This window comes from Mastacembelus armatus, chromosome 24 (assembly GCF_900324485.2).
Source record: "Mastacembelus armatus chromosome 24, fMasArm1.2, whole genome shotgun sequence".
NCBI classification, from domain to species: Eukaryota; Metazoa; Chordata; class Actinopteri; order Synbranchiformes; family Mastacembelidae; genus Mastacembelus; species Mastacembelus armatus.
The window spans coordinates 18,151,491-18,173,018 of record NC_046656.1 but is presented as its reverse complement, the minus strand read 5'-3'; the positions used below and the strand labels follow the sequence as shown (position 1 = coordinate 18,173,018).

At 42.0% G+C, this 21,528-nt stretch overlaps 3 protein-coding genes across 3 annotated transcripts; 1 reads left to right on the top strand and 2 right to left on the bottom strand.

The window, feature by feature from the left end:
- Positions 1–654: 654 nt before the first annotated feature.
- mideasa (mitotic deacetylase associated SANT domain protein a) lies at positions 655–10,210 on the bottom strand. Its single transcript, XM_026318517.2, has 13 exons — positions 9,716–10,210; positions 7,531–9,275; positions 6,044–6,259; positions 5,336–5,678; positions 5,163–5,229; positions 4,910–5,052; positions 4,712–4,815; positions 4,328–4,403; positions 4,095–4,183; positions 3,390–3,533; positions 3,078–3,206; positions 2,492–2,658; positions 655–1,860 (listed from the first exon to the last, which is right to left on the bottom strand). The coding sequence occupies exons 2-13, from the start codon at positions 9,019–9,021 to the stop codon at positions 1,590–1,592; spliced, it is 3,240 nt and encodes a 1,079-aa protein (XP_026174302.1). The 5' UTR covers positions 9,022–9,275; positions 9,716–10,210; the 3' UTR covers positions 655–1,589.
- A 1,132-nt stretch (positions 10,211–11,342) lies between these two features.
- ttbk2b (tau tubulin kinase 2b) lies at positions 11,343–18,925 on the top strand. Its single transcript, XM_026319388.2, has 15 exons — positions 11,343–11,723; positions 12,053–12,175; positions 12,284–12,431; positions 12,598–12,671; positions 12,776–12,916; positions 13,082–13,186; positions 13,532–13,597; positions 13,693–13,785; positions 13,888–14,013; positions 14,102–14,259; positions 14,516–14,705; positions 15,145–15,359; positions 15,454–15,919; positions 16,135–16,835; positions 17,674–18,925. Exons 2-15 carry the CDS (start codon positions 12,107–12,109, stop codon positions 18,020–18,022), a joined length of 2,901 nt encoding a protein of 966 aa, XP_026175173.1. The 5' UTR covers positions 11,343–11,723; positions 12,053–12,106; the 3' UTR covers positions 18,023–18,925.
- An 873-nt stretch (positions 18,926–19,798) lies between these two features.
- On the bottom strand, positions 19,799–21,464 carry churc1 (churchill domain containing 1). The gene is made up of 4 exons (XM_026318084.1): positions 21,304–21,464; positions 20,936–21,071; positions 20,296–20,366; positions 19,799–20,149 (listed from the first exon to the last, which is right to left on the bottom strand). The coding sequence occupies exons 1-4, from the start codon at positions 21,340–21,342 to the stop codon at positions 20,057–20,059; spliced, it is 339 nt and encodes a 112-aa protein (XP_026173869.1). The 5' UTR covers positions 21,343–21,464; the 3' UTR covers positions 19,799–20,056.
- Between the last annotated feature and the right edge of the window lie 64 nt (positions 21,465–21,528).

Sequence of the window (21,528 nt, the reverse complement as noted above, 5' to 3'; positions counted from 1 at the left end):
CGATCTTTTCATTTGTCTTCCAGACGTTTAGTGACATTGATCCAGCATTTTGCCCTTGTCTCCGTTGCTCTACATCAGTCTGCCTTCTAATGTCTTCATCCTCTCTTCTCTCCCTAACCTATTTTACTGTATGCGTGTAGCTGGGGTTTCTAATGGGACGTTATTAGTAGGCCCAGTGCTTATGGAAGATATTTGATTCTCAATGTGAACCTCTAAAAACAAAACCCACTGAAGACATCACATTGTAAACTGCATTTAACTGTTAATACCAGATCCATAATATGGACAAAAGGGTAGTAATGAAAACCATATATTTAAAAAAATATAAAATTAATTATTAAATTCTTAATTTCAGCCTTCCCTAAGAACAACTCAGAAAGGTACTATCATTTTTGGAAGATTTGAAAAAGTTGATGAATATTTTTTTTTTCCAAGGGTAGTATGATTGTTGACTGTTCATGCTTTGGGACACGAAATGTTTAACATACAGTGTGTATAACTCCTGAGCTAATTTCTGCATTTCTTAGAAATTGGGAGACAGAAACAGCCACCCTGTCCTCTGCCATCTCATCTCCTGAGGTCAACAAGCATGCTCCTTAAAAAGCCAAACAATGCCTGTGGAACCTGCCTTGCACATTCAATCAAACCTGTGAGTGCTGTGCTGGGAATTATATTTTATTATTGTGATTTTTTTTTTTTCCTTGTTTAGTATATATACAGTAGATGTCAGTCAACGAACAGCAAAGGACAGTATTGTAGTCAGCAAGATTTTAGATTTTATGATTTAAGGAGATACCATAACAAATGGATTTTCACATAATCCGCAAACAATTTCAGCCAAGTTTACCTATAAACATTGGCTGGCATGGCATAATTTCCATTTATGTACACACAAACATGAGGAAAATATTGAACAACATACTGAACCTCTGGCTCCACCTTTTGGTTCAACAATGTCTTACAATCATACACTGTCTATGTAACTGAACAGTGGAGACTTTCCATTTTACAAATGTTATTGCATCTAATTAGTTTTAATATGACCAAAAACATTGGAAAATGCAGTATCATAAATATATGGCAATCTCATATATACCTTTTTGTACATATTCATTTCTAAGGTCCCTTACTTGTAAAAGTGTATGACCAACCTAAAAATCTGATGTTTGCTTTTAAAGAGACATCCCGTTTTTCTTATGAAATACCAAATAACCTTTAAGTCCACTCAATGAAAATGTATATTTGGACATATAGTCAATTAAATAAAGGATATAAAAAGGCAATATTGGCAAAAGCTGAAGCATACAGTATAAGTGCATTTACAAAAAATAAATCTCCTCTGAATGTTTAAAAGTTACAAATGTGAAAATGTGGAGTGTGCCTGCCTGGCTGACTGGTATAAAGCTGAATAACAGTCAAACAGAGAGTTTCAGCCAAGACAGGAGTGTGAAGTTTAAGAGGAAGATCTGAAAAGCTCTTCTTGCGTTTATTCTTCCCTCACGGGGCAGTACAGCATTTTTTCATTTCTCCTCTGATTTGATTGCCATCTCTACCCTCTGTCTACCCATCAATCCATCTCATTATGGCTCTCAGTGCCAGTCTTCATCATCATCATCCTCTCCTTCAGATGAGTCATCCTGGCTGCTGACATCTGCCTGATCTGTCAGTCCATCCCCTTTTCCTCCCAGATGAGCCGCTGCTGCTGCCGCTGCCGCCGCCGCCGCAACCGCCACTTTTCTGGCTCGTGCCTCAGCTGCTGCCTGCTCCTCCTGTTCTTTCTGACGTAGCGCTGCAGCCTTCTTCTCCTGCTCAGCATGACTCTTCATGTGGGCACTTCGACTCTTCACTTTATAAAACACCCTAGAATCGGGTCAGAAAGGTATGTAGCAATACACACAATAGCAGCTGTTTGAAATTATGCAACACGACATGGAAATGATAACGATGACCTAAGGAGTACGATGAGTGTTAAGTGGTGCTCATAAACACGTAAATAATGAATCATGTCTTTGACTAATGAAACTCCATTTCCAGCCTCTTCCTAGCATGCGTGACATGTGCCACTAATTCATTTTTGCACACTCGCTCTAAACTATAGCCTGACCAATGTAAAATTTTAATGCCAAGGAATAATTGGTTAAATTTACATAAACACAAACTTTTTACAAGCATCCCTGACCAAATCAAGTTCCAATTTAAAGTCCATTAAAATGAAACAGATGTCCACATAACTGTCAGCGAGGGTCAAAACTATAGTTATTATTGAGCTGAGATGTTTTGTAAAAAATAGTGAATGATTTCTTATTTCACAATATGTATATGGTGAGAACCACATTAAGTACTGTAACGGCACCATACAAACATAATAATAACTGCAGCAAATAGCAGCAGTGAGACAGCAACACTGAGTGAGCCGGTATCATTCAACAAATCAAGACAACAAATAGCTTAAGTGAAAACACAGTAAATCTCTATGGTGGTTTGGCCATACCTGCCACATTTCTTGCATGGAAATATTGCATCAGGATCCTGTGGGGCCTTCACTGGTGTTTTGCTTTTCTTCACTGCAGGTTCAGCCCGTGGCCTGTGAGGTGCCGACAGAGTATGAGCCTCCTTATTGACGGTGTCTGGCTCCTTGATCACGAGCACTGTTCCTGCCTGGACCAGCCAGAAATAAGTAGGTGTTAAGTTTAATATCAGCGCTCCATACAACTTTAATCAGACTTTGTTTATTAAACCTGTGTGAACAGAAAATGTAGCCTGATGGGTTTTTAGAATTGATCAAAGAATTGATTTTCGAATAGTTCATCAAAATTTGAGATTCATCTTCTCAGTTGTGAATATTTCCTGCTTTTTTTTTTTTTTTTTTTTTTTAAACAGTAAATTGAATACGTTTGGACAAAATAAGACATCTGAAGACACCTTGAGCTCTGGGAAGGTTTCTAACATTTCATTGACCATATATCTCATTGATTAACTGAGAAAAGAACTAACAGATTTATCTCTAATAATTAAAATCATCATTGGTTACAGCCCTCATAAGTAGTTGAAAAAAAAAAACAAAAAAACAAACTTACATAGTCATGGGCCTGTAGAGACTGAGCGACTCTTGCCTGCTGGCTGCTCTCATGGCTCTGGTCATAAGAACCATCCTTCTTGTCATCCCCATCTGCTTCCCCTTGTGTCACTTTTGACTGCTGTGAACTCTGTCATGAATCACACAAAAATTCAGATTTTAACTCTTAAGACTTAAAAATTGGTTTTACTTTTTTTTTTTTTTTTTTTTTTAAGAACGGATCATAACTTTCTTGTAACGTGATTAGTTTAAACATTAATGGAATAATAGTAATATTGAACCATAAATTTGAGCCAAGTCAACCTCTCTCTACCTTAATATCCACCATGGCCTCTGCGTGCTTCTCCACTGGTGAATCTGGGGGGCCAAAGGTTAAAATCCCGTTGCGACTGATCTTCACCTGTTTCTTGTATGTGTAGTAGAACTCTACACACTGAGCCACAGTCTTGGTCCTCACCTTTATATTGGCCCAGCAAATAAGCACATGTAGATTCATATTAGTATTGATTAAAATGTTTCATGAATAGCCAGCTTTAAAGGTGCATATGCAGCATTTTCTGATTTCCATACATTTCTGTTCACAGGATTATAGTAAATGAGAACATTGACAAGTTTTTCTCATGCCATTTGTTACTGTTAATGTTTCACATTAAGACCCCATTCCCATAAATTCAGTTACTTCCTGTCATAAAGAGGATGTGGCTTTTCAGTTTAATTTTCTTCTGTTTTGCATGTTTTTATATTGTAGCTCTGTTTGTGTTGAAAGACAATCGACCTCTTCCTGTTTGCAATCAAGCACGTTTTCCATTTCATATGAATCTGCCATCATATACTATATAAGACACAATATAAATCATCTTTTTGATGTTTATTCAAAGAAACTATACTAATGGTTCACTAGAGGTGCTGTGACCATGTAGTGATGCCACACAGAACATTTAATGGTTAATATATAGTTGTGGATTTATTCACACTGATTCACAAATATTTATACTGCAGGATAAATGAGCAAGCCTACCAGATTCTGCACCAGGAAGAAGTCCTTCCTATAGGCAGAAATTCCCTTGTTGAAGTAGCGCTTTTCTTCTGCAGTCCAGCTGTCGGAACCTGTAAGGAAATCAAAATTTCAAATGTTCTTGCGAGACTAAGGAGACATTTAGAGAGAAATAGAAAACTTCAAACAGCATTAGAAAAAGAGAATCTATGTGTTGATTAAAGTGATTTACATTAAACAGATTTTTAAGTGCTCACCTGAGTAGTGATAACCTGCAAGTTGATGGCCTTTGGGGAAAACTGGGTCCTGAAGCATCAATCGTCCCAGTGTTTCCTGAAAACACAGTGAGTAAATCAATTTTCAAGAAACCGGTTGTTTTTCATCTGAATGCATCAAGTAGTAACACTTCTCAGAATACCAAGAACATTGTTACAGTAGGATTGCTCAGATATTGTAATAATAGATGTTAACAAATGCATTTTAAGTTGTTTTTTTTTTTTTTTTTTTTAATTATGTTGGCGTGATTCTCTGGAAATTTATTAATATTGATTTTGTCAAACCACATTTGTGAACTGAATTTCAGTAAGTTAACAAATGAGTCCAGTGAGTATACCAATGAATATATGAGTCACTATACTCACAAGGAAATCTCCTCTACATTCATGTAAACAGTGCAAAACCAGCTCCTGATTGGTTCCTCCACCTCTGAGCACACTGGAGCAAGCCATGTTCATCAAATCATCCACTAGGGAGAGAAAGTGGGGAGGAGATGGTGATAAAATGGCCACCTAAAACTGGTGGTATAAGTCAATGGATGACATGTAAGTTGAGATACTAACAGCGCTCATGGTCACCAATCTTAGAATGGGAATTATCCACAGGGCACCAAACCAAGTCAGCCTTGTGGTGATCAAACTGGGAGGAAAGTTGCTCTTGCAAATCAGGAATTTCTGCCTGGTAATGCTGTCCAATGTTGATACGCCTGGATGATTAAACAAAACAGGACGTAGACGAATAATATTGTGTTATGCAAATGTATTCTGAATACTGAAATCTTCAGAAGCCAGTTTAGATAACTGAAGCATTGCTTACGGTTCGAGGCTAACAGGTGTGGCATCAGCGATCAGAGGCAGGACAGGAGGGGTAATTTCTGAACTTGCTAAAAAATCCAAATGGAAAACCTCTTACACATCATCAGAGAAAGCTTCATTGGAAGAATTGATGTATCACCATAAATAAAGTCAAAAGCATAAACCGAGACTTACTGGAGCGCAACAGGCTGCGTGCTGCAGACTTGGGTGTAGCCGGCGGTGGCAGGATTTGGTTGCTCACAGCTATGTTTGTCAGGAAAGTAGAGAAGTAGAGTCCTGTGCCCTCCCGCACAGGAGACAGGATGGGTGGAGGTGTATAGGGGGGAAGGGTGAGGGGGTTGTCTGGAAGGCGCACTGGAGAGCGCAGGTTGCTCTGATAGGAAGTGATGCTGGAGTAGATGGAAGGAGCGATGAAGGTGGAAGGTTTAGGGGGAGGGATGATAAGAGGCTCTGGGCGAGGTCGGCGCTTAAATTTGGATTTTCCATCCTCATCTAGTCCAGGATTATTTTCTCCATCCTGGGTACAAAATGAATTGAGGTGCATTTTAGCATTTCATCACAGCTTTAGTTTGTTTTTTGTCATTCAAGCTAATATAAAAGTTGTTCGGGACTCCTCAGTCAATGTTTACTGGGGAAACTCTCTTTGGGCTTCAGCCTGTACTCATGAGAAGCTGTTGTGTATCTAGGTAGGATTACATTGTCATTGCCAGTTGTGTATATTAATGAATCTCAAAGTATTTACATAATGAAATGACATCTACAAACATTACTTTTTGTAAATGTAGCATGTGACATCTACAAACCATATTGTTCCTCTAAATGACAACAGTAATAAACAAACAATGTGTGATCACAGCAAGCAAATCTCAGCACTGAACTAACCTGAACAAAAGTCTCAGTCATGGGGTTTCTAAGTGATCTGCGGCGAGCAACAATGACAGACGGTTTGTGGTTGGTTTGTCCTGCAGGCCGCTCAGTCTGGCTGAGTCGCCCCTGAGTCCAGCTTCCCTGACCATCTGTTGAACCCTTCTGTACTGGTACAGACACAGGGATAACCAGGGGGACCATGTTAGCCTGCTTGCCTGAGGGACCGTCTTCCTGTTGAGGCACAAAAGCAAGCAGCAGGATGAGGAGAGACAGAAAAGAGAAAGTAACAAGGAAATTGAAGAAGTAGAAGGGAAAATGGAAAAGAGATTCAAGAAATACAAAAAGAGGAAGATGGTGTGAGTGCACATCTACATATAAGGGGTTATGTGTAAAACATTTATGTTCTCTTTCTCACATTTAAGAGTCTTTAACCAGCAAGAATTTGTCATTTTTAGATGATTAAAAGATTTATATTTTTGAAGTATTTAGAGGTGTGCATGTTGTCCTGGTATTTCTGATCAAGCTGATAAAATATTCAGCAACGCTAAATTCTACTATGAAACCCATATATCAGTTTTACAATTTATAATTCAATTAAAGTTAAGACGTGAACCTCATCTTGTAACACATTAAAGTGCAGCTAACCAACCATTATATAACAGCTCTGGGTTGTGAATCACAATATTAAACCTGTTTGGTTTGTGTTGGGGAGTATAGGAGTGTAGTTGTGCAGGTTGACAGCTCGGCCCCTCCCTAGCTCTGCTGAATGACAGGGAAAGGGCCTGAGGAATGTGGAGGTGTGCAGACATGCAGCTGCTCCGATAGTACATCGGTGCACATTTGTGCACACACTGCACAAAAACCTCCAACAAGCCTGGTAACCCCTGAGGGTACAGCACTAAACATCCCTGAGCTGAGAAAAGACTGAGAAAGACTCAATTTAACTAATTTTTGTGTTTACCGGGTATTTAAAAAGCTGCTAAAGAGAAAATGGAAGAAGAACCCAGTTCCAGTGTGTGTCACTTACAATGTAAACATGATAAATCCTGAATAACAAGGTTAAGGCTATCATCTTTCTTAAAATGTTGAAATGAGAGCAATCTTTCATATCCAAAGGAGGAATCTTCAATAATAGCTGTTTTTCAGGTTATACCAGTATCTGGTGTTTGAAAATGTACTGTCTAGTATGACTGTGCATAATGGCAGGCGCCTGCTTTAGTTGAGACTCAACAGCTGTACAAGCCACATAAACAGACCCAAGAAAAAGATTTTGTAAACCATAGGGAAGTTCGACATAGAAACAGGGTTCTTCCTCTTTGTACAGCTGCCTGCGAACTTTGCCACAAGAAGATTTGATCTCACTCGCCCAGATTAGCCTTGCCATTTTTTCTTAAGTGGATTCAGCCTAATTCAAGTGTATAAATTGTTGTTTTGGTATAAAACTGCCATAAAAATGGGTAAATAAAAAGTAAAATCAACCACTGTGCTAGCGTTTTTTCAACCTTGACAGTTTTAGCAGGCAGAGACTCCATTTCTGACGCCTTCTGGGCCAGTGTCTCCAAATTGATTTCCTTAGATGCCCTCCTTCTCCTGCGGGTGATCTGGATGACCCCTCCTGTTGTCACTTGGCTTTCCCCTCCTCTCTGTACGCCTGATACTCCATTCTGGGATGGTGGAGGCTCTTTGGTGGCTTGAGACCAGATGTTGGTCGAAGCGGGACCCAATGGAGACTGTCCATCTCTGGAAAGGCGCCGGGAGCGCCTAGGAGCTGTTGACTGTGCATCTGACGTTTCTCCAGGATTTGTGGCGACCTTTTCAGGACACAGATTAGGTACAGCTGACACATTACAGGTTTGTGACTCTGGTTCCAGCTGTGGCTCCACTGATTGGACATCTTCCCTTTTAGACACACCATCAGGTGTACAAGGTTCAGGAGACTGATAGGCTGCAAAGTTTTGGGTCTGTTGCTGTTTTGGTTGCACCTGTACTTGTGTTGTTTCTTGCTGTGGCACATTTTGTTGCTGCAGCTGCTGCATTTGCTGGATTTGTTGCTGTCGCTCCTGGATTTGTTGCTGGTGATACTGATGTTGCATTTGCTGCATTTGTTGTTGTTGTTGCTGCTGCTGCATTTGATGCTGTTGGATTTGCTGCTGCTGTTGCTGCAAATGCTGCTGCTGCTGCTGCAGCTGGAGATGGTGCTGTTGATGCAACTGTTGTTGTTGCTGGTGACGATGGTGCATTTGTTGCTGCTGCTGCTGCTGCTGCATCTGGTGCAGCAGCTGTTGCTGAGTTTTAGGTTGCTCACTGTATGCCAGGCTTGGCATTGCCTTGTTTCCCGGAAAAGCGGAGTAAAAACCAGATGAGAACTGTTGTTTGCTGGGTCGAAAGGTTGTCTGGAAAGGCTGCAGCATCGACCCCTGCAAACTGTGAGATGGCGCATGAGACTGACCTTGGAGCTCTACACCTTTGTGGCCATGTTGATAGGCTTGCAGCTGTGCTTGATGCATTGCAGCCGCAGCATGCTGCTCCCACTCATGACCCCTCCCTTGAGCTTGGGCCTGGGAGGTATCTCTGTAAACCTCAACAGGTCCTGGCAGTTGATTTTCTCCCCCCATCGGCAGAACTACACCTTCATGGCCTCCTTTGTGGAATGCCATCTGACCCCTGACATTCACTCCACCCATGTAAGGGGGAGTGAATGTCAGGTTCTGCCCCCAGGCTGGCACAGGAGCTTCCTGAGACCAGCCAGGGGCCTGTAAGGAGTCCTGGTGCATCCACTTTACTGGAGCAGCCTGTTGATAGTGTGGCAGACTCTGGGGCCCTTTCTCTGGGTTATAAACAGCAGAGCTGCTAGTAGAGTCAGTGTGGCTTGACTCTAAAGCCGGTGGCCCCATACCATAATAAACTTCCCCTGGATGTTGCACAGGCTCTTTCATGGCTGCAGCCCGATGCTTGCCACTTTTGTCAGTATTAACTTGGGGAGGAAGACTCATAGTTATATAATAAGGTTTGAAAATGTTCAAGCTCTCAGTCTTGATGTGTGTGTGCGCAAAGAGTTGTTGCCTCTGTAGTGTGTTTTTACTGCCTGTGGTTGAGAAATTCTTTGTTTAATTGTGTATACAGAGGTATTTGGGAGGAAATAAAAATCCCAAAGGAAAGTGCTAGGTGGGGAGCAATGCAACCCTCCTTCCAGAATCAGATCTGAGGTTTGCTGTCCATTCTTCTCATCCTCTTTAGGGTGCCAGACCTTATGAGAGAAAGTAGGGGTTAGAGATTTGCTTTTTCTTTTGAAGACAGTGAATAAAGTTTCAGTTGTCTTTCACTTGTTTGCAGCAAAGAGGAAACTGAGGCCTACACCAGCAAACAGCCCAGTCAGTAAAGTGAAAATTAGTAAGAGAGCATGCCTGTGGAAGAAAGGACAGACAGAGAGTAACCTATATGCCGATATTTGCATGCAGAGGACGTTATAAGCCGAAGTTATGAAGCGGCAGCCAACAACAAGAAGGCGCTTACAGTGTAGCTGCCATTTGGCATAACAAGAAATACAGGAAACGAAGGGGTTCGTGCAATCACCCGAGCGATAGCCAGTGATGTTATGTCAAAAACCAGCAATAAGGAAGCGTCTGACGGGCCGAGCGCTGTTAGGCGACACAGCAGATTAGTGAGCACCAGTTAAACTGTTTATACCTTATCAATGGTGCACAGAGCTTTCCATGGCCACCTCCATGGAGTCACTTTGGTTTCGATCATGCAGCTCCATGAAGAGATTGTGCGCAGCAAATGTCATAACTCTGACAACTTTCTCTCGAGTTTCACTGCGCACAATATGGCGAACAGGCGACTCTACAACCCCTCGAAAAAAAGACTCCAAAGTCCGGACAGGCTGGAAAACCCCATTAACAGTGCAGTTACGCGGTTGCACACTGAATCTGTAAAACCGTGCACTTCCAGGAAAACATGTCCACAACTTTCTCCCCACATCAACGAGTAAACCACACATGCGACGGTGAAAACATGAAAACGTCGCCGTGCAGCGGCCTGCGCTGGTATTTCCGCTGATTTCAACGCGCTGCGGCCAAACCTGCCGACGTGAAGTGGCTGTTTCCGTCTATCCAGAGTATGTGAAGCACCGTGAAACTGCGCAAACACGCAGAAAGTTATGCACCTCCAGACGCACCGCCTCACCCCAAAACAGCTCAACGGACATCCTGTTATCCAATCCGATTGTCTGGCTACGCCCACTCAGTATCCGTGTACGATTGATTTGCTGCAATGGCTGCCCCGGAAAGCGGGGTCTAGCTCATCCCTGGGAAACAGTTTGTTCTGTGTTAAAACCAGGGCCGTAAGGCTAATAATACAAACAGCATCTCCACCCAATGCTAATTAAAACTCCACCATAAAACTTTACTTTAGTGATCTATATTTTTCCTTGTATCAAGTCAATTCTTTCATAAACCTCTATATTTCTTCATACTAAAATATTTGTTTTTCTACAAACCTGCATGTTCTTTACTTCGCAAGACATTGTTTCTGGTATAATTCTTGTATAATTTGTATTTTAATTGTTCTTTTCCTTTAAAGGACTCTAAGTCTTTAAAACCCACTAATTTCAAAAAATATAATATGCCCTTCAGCTCTTCCATATTCCCAGAACAACAACACACTGCACCCATGACTGACATATTAGATTACCTGGGATTACCTTTGCCATAATGATTCCGAGCACTACTCTGAAAAGAATTGTAAAATATAATCTTTCACATTTGAATACTGTTTACACATCCACCCAGTGCCAGCAGGCAGGGTAGAACAGAAAAAACCCCTTTGCCTGCCATGGGAGAGTCCCTGCATGATGCCAGGGTAATTAGGCCTATTGCTAAGTGTGTAATCACGTCAGTTAGGCAACCTATTGTAGACACAAACAATGTCTTGTGGAATAAGATATATTTATTGCATTAGTGTTTCTTACTTTTGTACTTTTACCATTTTCAATCATTCTGCCAACAGTTTGTCTACATGAGATTATTGGAGTCAGAGGTCTGTCAAAAGGTTGTCAATACTCTATCAGAGACAGCAGAACTCCCCACGCCTCTTAATTAATTCATGTTTAATTCAACTTTATTACAGACTCAAGGTCCAAGACAACAGAAGCAAACACACAAAAATAAAAGACCATCCATTACTGGACCATTGAAGAAAAATAAAATGTTAATAATAGTAATAATGATGCTGATTATGATGATAACATAATAATAATGCTTTATTTTTCGCCAAACATAATAATGATTGATCAGTCTGAATTGATCAGCGGTGATGCAGTGTTCCGCACTGACTGTGCTGCTCAGATCCCATTTAGCCTCCTCTCTGCCACAGCTTCTGCTGTGCGCGGAGGATTTGCTCCACGCAGTTTCTCGGGGGATGCGGGATCTTGCGGATGAACCACGGGGAGACCAGTCCTGCTGTGACGTCACCGCCAGAGCCAGACCCGGAGCGCGGGGGCACGGTCCTCTCCATCCGTTAGCATGCTAGCCGGCTAATCCTAGCTAACGTCCGCTATGGTCCACCACCATCGTGGGGTTTCTAAAATAAACAGCCGCTTGGAATGACCTGGGCAGCCGAGAACACAACAGTGTGAGCATGGGAACTGTTCGGATTTTACGCACTAACCGGGATCGCAGTGGTGCAGCGAAGAAAGGTAGGAGGTCATCATTAGTAAACATGCTAGTTAGCTTGTTTACAAGACCACTGGAGCTGCCGCATTGAGCATCGTCAGCTTCCCAGTGCCTAACCCTCTCCATCGACCGGTTTATCGCAAATTATGACCCGCAATCTTATCTGCGCTAGTTATAGTCACGTTATAGATGATGCTAACGCTAACTGCTTTCCATAGAGACGCGTTAGCATCGGGGACTCATCTTTGTAGTCGTTTAGATGGATGATGCCACATGTCAGGCACCACAGGACGTAATCAGTTAGCATCCTTTGTGTGTGAAAGGCAAAATAAAATCCAGTTTGTGTTTCCAGTGAGGGGCTTGCGTCGCTGATGCCAGGTGCAGACTGTGGCTGAGAGCACTGAGGATGAGTGGGGTTGGAGAGCACACAGACATCCTGTCAGTGGCAGACCTAGTCAGAGACAGATGGAAAGTGGTAAGTGAAAAGAAATCACAAAGCCGTGCAGTTCCACTATAATACTGGTTATGAGTTCAAGAGTATGTGTATGGTTTGGGTGGAGAATGAGTCGTTATTTATTTTCAGGTGAGGAAGATAGGTGGAGGTGGATTTGGGGAGATCTATGAGGTTTTGGATCAGCTGAGTCAGGCCACTGTCGCCTTAAAGGTGGAGTCTGCTCAACAACCTAAGCAGGTGCTGAAGATGGAGGTGGCTGTGCTGAAGAAGCTTCAGGGTGAGTATTACTAGTCACCCTGTCTGAGGTGGTAGCCTCCAGGATCATGATGTGTATTAGCAGATAATGCCGTTGCAAATATGTCTTTAAATGGCATTAAGCACCTTAAAATTCACTAACATCACTGATCAGGTTATTGATATTTAGATTTCTGCTTCTTCGGCAGGCAAAGACCATGTGTGTCGCTTTGTGGGTTGTGGTCGAAATGATCGGTTCAATTACGTAGTGATGGAACTCCAGGTGAGATCTTTACCAGTCAATATTAGTCAGGTTTTCAACTTGCTTCTGATGGCATGTTACTCAGAATCATGATGTGACATACACCAATGGTTTCCTGTCTAAAGGGGAGGAATCTGGCAGATTTGCGTAGAACCATGACCCGCGGCACCTTTTCTGTCTCCACAACTTTGAGACTTGGCAAGCAGATTTTAGAAGCCATTGAGAGCATCCATTCTGTAGGGTTCCTGCACCGAGACATTAAACCTGTAAGTTGGTCTCTATGCTATATGGCTTGTAATTTTGTTGGTTCTTATGTCTGTGTATCTGTGCTAAGTTCTTCTTTTTTAACCACTCAGCAGAATCAAATTTAAAAAGCACATTATATTATGTAATGAACTGGTTTCTGTTTATGCCTGTTGTTAAAATTGCAGTCTAACTTTGCAATGGGAAGACTTGCCAGTACCTGCAGATGCTGCTATATGCTTGATTTTGGTTTGGCCCGTCAGTTTACCAACTCAAGCCAGGAAGTCCGTCCAGTAAGTACTGTATGCCAACTTCCATACAGCACTGTTTTAGCTTCTTTAATTCAAGCCGATTCAGGTGCAAGGCTGTCACCAGGCGGTAGGATATCTTTAAATGCAAATGAAAAGGCAATAAATTCAAATAAAAACTATGGTATGATTACTGTTACAACTCGTGTGACCTCAGTGTCTTTCATTTGACATCAGTGTGTGGACGTCCCTAACATGCATAAATGCTTTGGACGAAAACAGTAAATACAATTGTCTTTGACAAAGTGCTTATAGATGTAAACCTTGTATTAAGTGGCCTGTAAATCTGAAGTCTGAGTCACTCTTTTACACTCTGACTGTATCTTTCAGCCTCGCCCTGTGGCAGGCTTTAGAGGAACCGTGCGATATGCGTCAATCAATGCTCATAAGAATAAAGTGAGTATGGACCAAATACCTATTGTAATAGTAGTTTTATTTTCAACCATTTTAAAATCACTTGCTTCCTCTCACTTATGTATCTTAATCTGTAGGAAATGGGTCGTCATGATGACCTATGGTCCCTCTTCTACATGCTTGTTGAATTCATGGTTGGTCAGCTACCCTGGAGAAAAATTAAAGACAAAGTATGTTGTTCCATGACTTCCACAGTATAAAGGAGATTATAAATGAACAGTGTGTGTACGTGTGTGTGAGCATTCAAACTTTTTTCCCCTTTCTACTCCCAGGAACAAGTAGGAAACCTGAAAGAAACATATGACCATCGACTCATGCTGAAGCACCTTCCCTCAGAGTTTAGTACTCTCCTGGATCATATCTTGACCTTGGACTACTACACTAAGCCTGACTATGAGGTTGGCCATCTCTTGCTTGGCATTTTGCACACGATGTTTATTCCAACCCAGCTACCAGACACTGATGCCTGTGGTTTGTCTCTCACAGCTCCTGATGTCAGTGTTTGACAATGCTATGAAGAGCCACAGCGTGCTGGAGAATGACCCTTATGACTGGGAGAAAAGTGATTCAGAGGATATGCTGACCATCACTGCCGCAGCAACCACTGCTCAGCAGCTCACTCGCCTCACACCAGCATACTTAGGGTACATACATCTAAAGAGAGCTCCGTTGCTTTTGATATATAGGCATTTATTTTAAGAATTGCTTTAGCAGTTTAAGCCGTACTATCCAAATTTCCTTCATGCTCTGTTGGACATGTGATCAAATATATAGCTGCAGCTTTTTTTAGACTAGCAATCTGCACAGTCAGCGATCCCTGAGAAATCACCACTATAAATTTTGCTGTGGAAATAAGAAGCACTTATTGAGCTGCAGAGTGACCTTCCCTCTCCTCCACAGCATGGCCAATGCTTCAGTGCTGCCAGGCGAGCTGCAGCGGGAAAACACTGAGGATGTCCTGCAAGGAGAGCGCCTCAGTGATGCTGACAACTGCCCCCCGATTCCCACTCCAACCACCCCTGGTGGAGATGTATGGGAAGAGATGGACCGAAACCAAAACCATAAACAAGCCCAGCCGATGATCAGGAAGGTTGTGGCTATGTAGTTTTATGTTGTTAATGCTGTACTAATATTGTCATGTAACTGCTTGTCTTTACATGCAGTGGGATGTATAGTTAACCTGCAGTGCAGTGGATTTTAATTATGCTCAAAACCAACCATAAGTTACAAATACATCACAATGGATTTTTTTTTTTACATAGATCTTAATATAAGGGTACATTCACTTTGCCTAGATATATGGTAATGCCTAAGATCCTCCTCACTTACTGTATCTATTTCTCCTCACCTTCGTTTTAAACTTTGTACTAAACTATTATCACCTGCTGTCTTTCTGATAATTTGCTAAAGAACAAACTGGACTTCATACTTTAAAATATTTAAAGAAATGTATGTTTTGCTTCCACTTTCTAGGGATACAAATGCAGTGTTTCAGTTTTTGAGCTTTTCTTATGACTTATTTTGCTCAGGTGGTCAGTGAGGATGAACACAGTCAGAACCAGGGGAACCAGAGTCCCAACACTGGCTCCATGCAGAGTTCCCCTAGACGGGTGCGATCAGAAACCATGTTCATGGAACGGGCTGCACCGCTGCTTCGGAGATTGAGGCACAGTCAGAGCTTGGCATTTGAAAAGAGACTTGCGCCAGAACCCAAGCCCACCATTGAACGTTTTCTTGAGGCCTAGTTAGTGCTCAGTACATGTCACATAACAAAAAGCAGAAGTTACCTTTTTTATAAAAACAGAAAAATCCTTGATGCTTTCAATTTCTTGTTTCAGCCTGGGCAAACAACGTCCTGTCCTTTCTCATGTTGGAGAGAAATCCATTCCTGAGAGGGGACACAGGCAGCAAACACCTTCCTGTAATGAGGAGCATTTCAGAACAGCAACCCCTGACCCAGAGGAGGGTGCAGCGAACAGTGGCTTTGTCGCTGTAAATCTCAGTTCTGTGCCACAGGAGGGGGACTCCCAGGAGTGGGTGATGCTGGAAATGGAACAAGGCAGTGGTTCTGGAGAAGGCAAGCCTACAGCAGAGGCACGCCATGAGGACAAACCAGGTACACATAGACCTGCAGAATCTGAGAACTGCTCCTCTGAGCCACAGGACAGCCAGTCTGCAGTGCCGAGCAGCCCCGTCCTGTCACAGATGGCCATGCCTGGCACATGGTTACTGGGCCATAGGAGGCTGCCAGGGATGCTGGGACAAATGCCCTCAGTCATCATGGGAAGACCCCAGATGGACCAGGTGACCAAGCATTTTGTCTCACATTTAACTGTGCAAAAGAACCCTTTAAAATTTTGACAAAACACTCTCAAGGTCCAGCACTATTTAACATGTGGTTAATTTTAAGTTTGAGAAAGTTTTAGATAAAAATTTGATTTAGCTGGATACCACATGCATAATATTAAAAAAAATTGCATGCTATTGATAAACTGTATTAACTGGTAAACTCTTCTCAGTCTTCGAGTGGTCCACCACAGTCCCCTATACAGGAGAAGGGTGATGTAATACCTTTAGAGGCCCCATCTGGTAAATCTGATGACCTCGCAGAGGAAATTTCAAAAGACAGAGGAAGGTTGGAGTTGACTCCAGTGCCAAGCCCAGCCAAAGGCCCCACCACTCATTTAACCAACGATCGAGACCCAGAGAGTGATTCTGGTCTGCCTGATCGCTCCTCGGAGCCAAATCAGCAGCCCCAGGCCGACACGATAGGGGGCGCTATGGAGAGCACTGTCACGGTGTCCTGCTCTCCACCTCCAGCTCTACTCAGGCGAAGAGATTCTCCCTCATCACCAAGATTGAGCCGAATTCCCGTACGAGACCCCAGCTCCCCCCGGGACTCTCCGGGCAGAGACCTCAACATGGAGCGGCGATATCGCTGGAGCAGCCCAGTCCCTGGCTCCCCCACCCATTCACCTTCTCCATCTCTGTCCTGTGAAAACCTGCCCTGTGTTCTGCCAAGAGACAGGCTCACCTCAGAGCGAGGCTCCAGATCTGACTGTGCAGGAGAAGACCCTCTCTCTCTATCCTCCTCATCTGGTAGTAAAAGTAAGATCCCACGACCTGTGAGTGCCACTTTTGTACCCGAGCAGCTCACAAGTAGGTTTCTGCCTCGACCACCACCTGGGAAGCCACCTATCCGTCCATGTGTGGACAACAGGTATGAGCTACATATAATCAAGCCATTATGAAATAATTAAGACCTGTGAGATATTTGTAATAGTTTGTAATTGATGTTCTGTAGTAATTCTTTAGATGTCACCACTTGTGGCAGCACCAGGTGCAGTTAAATACTACAGCAAACACTTCAGTAGTTACTTTGCCAGAAATATAACCAACTGGTGTTTCAGTTTACCATGCAGCCAAACACATTTGTGTTTTAACAAAGGAGGCAGCCCATTATGCAGTCATTGTGACAGGAAGGTGCTGTAACAGGAGCTGCTGAGAAGTCAAAGATATGCAGCCTGTCAACTTAAACTCTTCACCTAACAGCTCACTGTGGTTGGTCCTTCTTGTAAAAAAAAAAAAAAATCACTTTGATCTTCTTTTGTAGAGTTTTTATTTGATGGTCACAGTCAGCCCTAACTTCTAACAAATAGGTTATATTTCCGGTGACAACTTCACAGTAATTGTGATGCAGCAGGGAGGGAGTGTTTGGTTTGCATTAGCACTAAGAGAATACAGCTCTGATACACCTACAGGAGAGTGAACAGTAAACAGTGAGACTTACATCGACAAGATAATATTACAGTGAGCTGTTTGATTACACACATGCATTGTTTCCAATGAATCCCTTGTGCAAAGAAAGGCATTTATTCCAGCACAGGAACTGGAGGCACCACCTCTTAACAATGAAAATGTAAACACTTTTGCTGGAAGAATTCTGGCTGTAATTAATATCAAAACAGGGTTTGATCACAGGAGAATCTCCGTAAAAGGCATAGTAACATATCGATTGTATTGTCTCTGTTTTGTTTTGTTGTTTTTTTTTTATGTAGGCGAAGGCGGCTAAGAGTGCGTGCCAGTAGCACTAGTGATGCTGACTTCCTGGCCAGTCTGACCCAGCTGATGCAGGACCGCAGCGGGCTGCTCTTCAGCCCTCCCCCTCGCCCTCGCAGCTCCTCTTCCCTGCAGCGCTCGCTAAGCTCCTCCCCGTCGCGCCAGGAGCTTCGCGAGACCGGGGCATTGCAGGGACGTAGCCGCTCTCCGTCTAGCTTCTCTGGCTCCCCTCCTCCTCAGCACGCTCAACCGCAAGACAGGCCTCCTGGGCAAGGTCAGTGGGGCCACAGCTTCAGGGGAAGAAGCCTGATCCACGAGGGAAAAGGCTCTGGGAAAGTGACTCGATGACTGTATTCAACAGGTACGACTGATCAGATGGTGCAACTGTGAGAGGCTGTCTCACAGTCTGAGCATGTCTCAAGTCTCACTGTCTCTGAGCATGTGTAAATATGGTATTTACTCAAGGGAATGTACTGTATGTAAAGTAAAATGTACGATAAATTGTATTTATTTATTTATTCATTTGTTAGATGTGTCTCTCAAAATACTTGACAATGTGGAATGATACCTGCAGTTGAAACAAAATGGTTGAGGAAACTTTGATTGCCAACTTTTACCTCTCATTTCACTCTGAACACTCCATGTAGGCCTAACATGAGACCAAAAAGGTGTTTAATACTTGAGGGATGTAAAATTGATGCTAACTGTAAATATGTACCATTAGGAAAATGGTATTCACTAATACAAACCACGTACTCACATTAAGTACACTATTAATAAGTAACATTACAAGCACTATACCAACATCAACATTCATGTACACGGCAGGGCATGCAGTCCTGTATTGACCTCATTCCTGTACAACTGCTAGATTAATGATAGTATGTAACAGTGAATTGCTTTTGGGACATCATGTTGTAGTTGTGCACTTTTACTTTGCTAGAAAATATTTGTCATGCATCAAGATATTAGAATGTACATGTAAGTGCACCCACAGTTCAGTATTCGAAAAGTGCATGAGTTAGTTGCTAATGTTTTTTTATTCATTTGTACAATCAGCTAAAACCCCTGTATTTTTATTGAACTGCTTACATTATAATGTAGACTAATGATATGCATTTTTATTTCTCATGAAAGAGGCAAGGGACATATGGTGATTTTAAAAAGAACAAATACTTTCATCATGTCTGATAGTTGCCTTTTGTTTTTATCACAGCTTTAAAACATATTTGAATAAGTGCATTAAATAAACACCGGATCTCAAAAATATTTCTTGGATACACATGTAGTTGTCCTTGTGATTTAACAATCAGTTTACCTAAACTTCCTGCTTCCTCACTCATCTACAGCAGTATCCAGACCATAGGAATTTGGACAGTTACACATTTTCTTCAGGCTCTGTACAGCAGCACATTCAATTTGAAACAATAGTGGTCACTGCATTAAAATGCCAATTCTCAGCTTTAGTAATTCTAAATTAATATTGAAGGGCCAGTGGGGGAGATATATCCTTTTTAACATATGTCCAAAGTTTAGTGAATTCTAAAGTAAGTTCAACTAAATCTGATGACCCTAACTTTATGCAACTGAAGTCTCACCAACTCAGACTGTGCCATTTCCTTGGAGAACAGTCACTTGTCAAATTGTGTTGAAGCAGCTGCTTTCAGTGACAGACTTCTATGTAAGCACTAGAAATACTTGATGAGCTGGTGACTGAATTGGGAGGGGTGGGGTCCCCAACAGTCACACTGAAGTGATGGCTCCAACATGCATTTAAACAGATTTAAAATGTGGAGGACAACAATCTGTGGTTTGCTAAACCGGCTCCAGTAACTCTTTTTCTAGGTTTATCAAAGTTTGAATATGATTAGCTTGCTTTAGATGCTCAAATTTTCATTTTTCTGAACACCTTAGGTACTTCGACTACTCCACATTGGCTGAGGTTGATGTTAAAGGTTTATTCTTGGCCTTGTAGAAAAATAGTTTTTGTTAACTTATAATTCCAACTTTCATTCTCAATGATATTCATGTTTTCACAAATTGGTTCTTAATTGCGAACTGTGGGTTATGTCACATCTGATATTATGTGTAAAGGAGCAACAGAAATACAGACAGTAATAAAAATTCTTAGTAGTAAAAAAATGTTTATTTCCTATACATAAACATTTCAAAAAACAATTTATTATTAACAGTAATTAAAAGTTACACTTCCTGCTCAACTGCTATTACTATACAGTACTTTATGACAGGACTTCATGAATAAGACTAAAATTGTGAATGGATGATTTAAAAGGATCAGAACGTTGAAGTGAACAGAGAGCAGAAGCACATCCATGGTGGAGACAGTCGATCCAAAACTGCAGGTTTGATGTCTGTTGAGGGTTAGAACAGAGGAGCAGATTGTCTGGGGTCATCTGGTAACACACTGATGGAGTCCTCTGCCTTTCCACACAGCAGACAGAGCATAGTGTACTCCTGGATAACATGAAACAGACTCAGACTGGGAAGACACATAACCATGACTAATGCTGGTTTACAAAACAAGTGTGATCCTCTTCAGATCTTTATTGGTGTCCTCACATAACAATCAACTTAGTTATGATAAATAAACTACTACTCACCTGATATTCATCAACAACAGAGAAGGTATATTCATGCCTGGCGATGACATGATCACAATTCTTACAAACATCTGGGAAGAAAGACAGAAATTTGTGGATTATTCTTAAACATGCCGTTGGTGGGGTTTTGACAGTACTACCACCACACATCTTGACAGAAAAGCAAATACACTACATGGCCAAAAGTTTGTGGACTCCTTACACACATATGTGGTTGTTGCACACCTCATTTCACAACTGTTGCCTCCCATGCTTCTTTAAATTTGTTCCACAAGAGAAATAACCTGGCTGCTTGGATTTGCTCCTGTTCATCTACCAGAAATGTATTGACACTGCCAGATCAGAAATGGTGTGTACTCAGTGTTGCAGTTCAATTGGGTTTGTGCTCTGTGCATGCCAGTTGAAGTTCCCACACTGAAGAAACCATTTAAGGACTCACTCTGGTATGAAATTATGAAGCTAAAACAGGAAAGTAGTATTTTTTTATTACTTATTGACACAATGACTCAATTAACTATGATGCAGGACAGTGGATATCTTATTTAAATGTGTTTCTTTATACTGAGGATTATTAGTAGAGAAAATAATAAGGTTAAGCAGATTAATGATGCTGAAGCACAGCACAACATGAGTGTCTCACGGTCATATGTGACGATCTCCTCTCCATCATCATCCTCGGTGGCTTTATTGCTGATCAGCACAAAGTCCCTCTGGTGGCAACTGGCACAGCCCAGGTAGTTCATCAGGTAAGAGCCATTCTCCAGACAGGTGTTGCCCTGAGCAGAAAACCAACGAAAGCCATCACATTTAACTTTGTTCTTTCCAAGAAGCATCACTGTTTGGGTTGGTTAAACTAATTCTATATCATTTAAAGTTAGTTGGCTAAAACTACAAGCCTGCTAAAACATTAGCAAAGTGCACTTAGGCTAGGCTAACGTTAGCCCGAGTAGCTAATCGAGTTTATAGAGTCAAACCATGTAGTAATGTGGTTCATTAGCCTCGACTTACCCGGTCTGGGTATTCTTTCTGCACACACTCGTTGCACATTTTAACGAAAATGTACTTTTAAGCCGATAAACGCCGCAAACAGCTAAATGTGTTTTTGTTTTTTTTACTCCTTTTCCGCCCGGAACAGCGTCACTGCATCTCATTAAAGCTGTAAAACACCGTCATCAGCGGCCTCGTTGTTCGATCCCTAAACCGCGCTCATCCAATGTTTTGTAGATCTACGAT

What these genes read in the sequence shown, in the direction of transcription:
- mideasa (XM_026318517.2), bottom strand. Translation starts at nt 9,021, where the DNA reads ATGAGTCTTCCTCCCCAAGTTAATACTGACAAAAGTGGCAAGCATCGG. An exon ending in GATTGGTGACCATGAGCGCT is followed by an intron (nt 4,816 to 4,909) that starts GTTAGTATCTCA and finishes TTCTCTCCCTAG; the next exon opens with TGGATGATTTGATGAACATG. An exon ending in CTCTACAGGCCCATGACTAT is followed by an intron (nt 2,659 to 3,077) that starts GTAAGTTTGTTT and finishes TGGCTGGTCCAG; the next exon opens with GCAGGAACAGTGCTCGTGAT.
- ttbk2b (XM_026319388.2), top strand. Translation starts at nt 12,107, where the DNA reads ATGAGTGGGGTTGGAGAGCACACAGACATCCTGTCAGTGGCAGACCTA. An exon ending in CTCACACCAGCATACTTAGG is followed by an intron (nt 14,260 to 14,515) that starts GTACATACATCT and finishes TCTCCTCCACAG; the next exon opens with CATGGCCAATGCTTCAGTGC. An exon ending in GAACGTTTTCTTGAGGCCTA is followed by an intron (nt 15,360 to 15,453) that starts GTTAGTGCTCAG and finishes TTCTTGTTTCAG; the next exon opens with CCTGGGCAAACAACGTCCTG.
- churc1 (XM_026318084.1), bottom strand. Translation starts at nt 21,342, where the DNA reads ATGTGCAACGAGTGTGTGCAGAAAGAATACCCAGACCGG. An exon ending in GGAGATCGTCACATATGACC is followed by an intron (nt 20,367 to 20,935) that starts GTGAGACACTCA and finishes CTTTCTTCCCAG; the next exon opens with ATGTTTGTAAGAATTGTGAT. An exon ending in CTGTTGTTGATGAATATCAG is followed by an intron (nt 20,150 to 20,295) that starts GTGAGTAGTAGT and finishes CATGTTATCCAG; the next exon opens with GAGTACACTATGCTCTGTCT.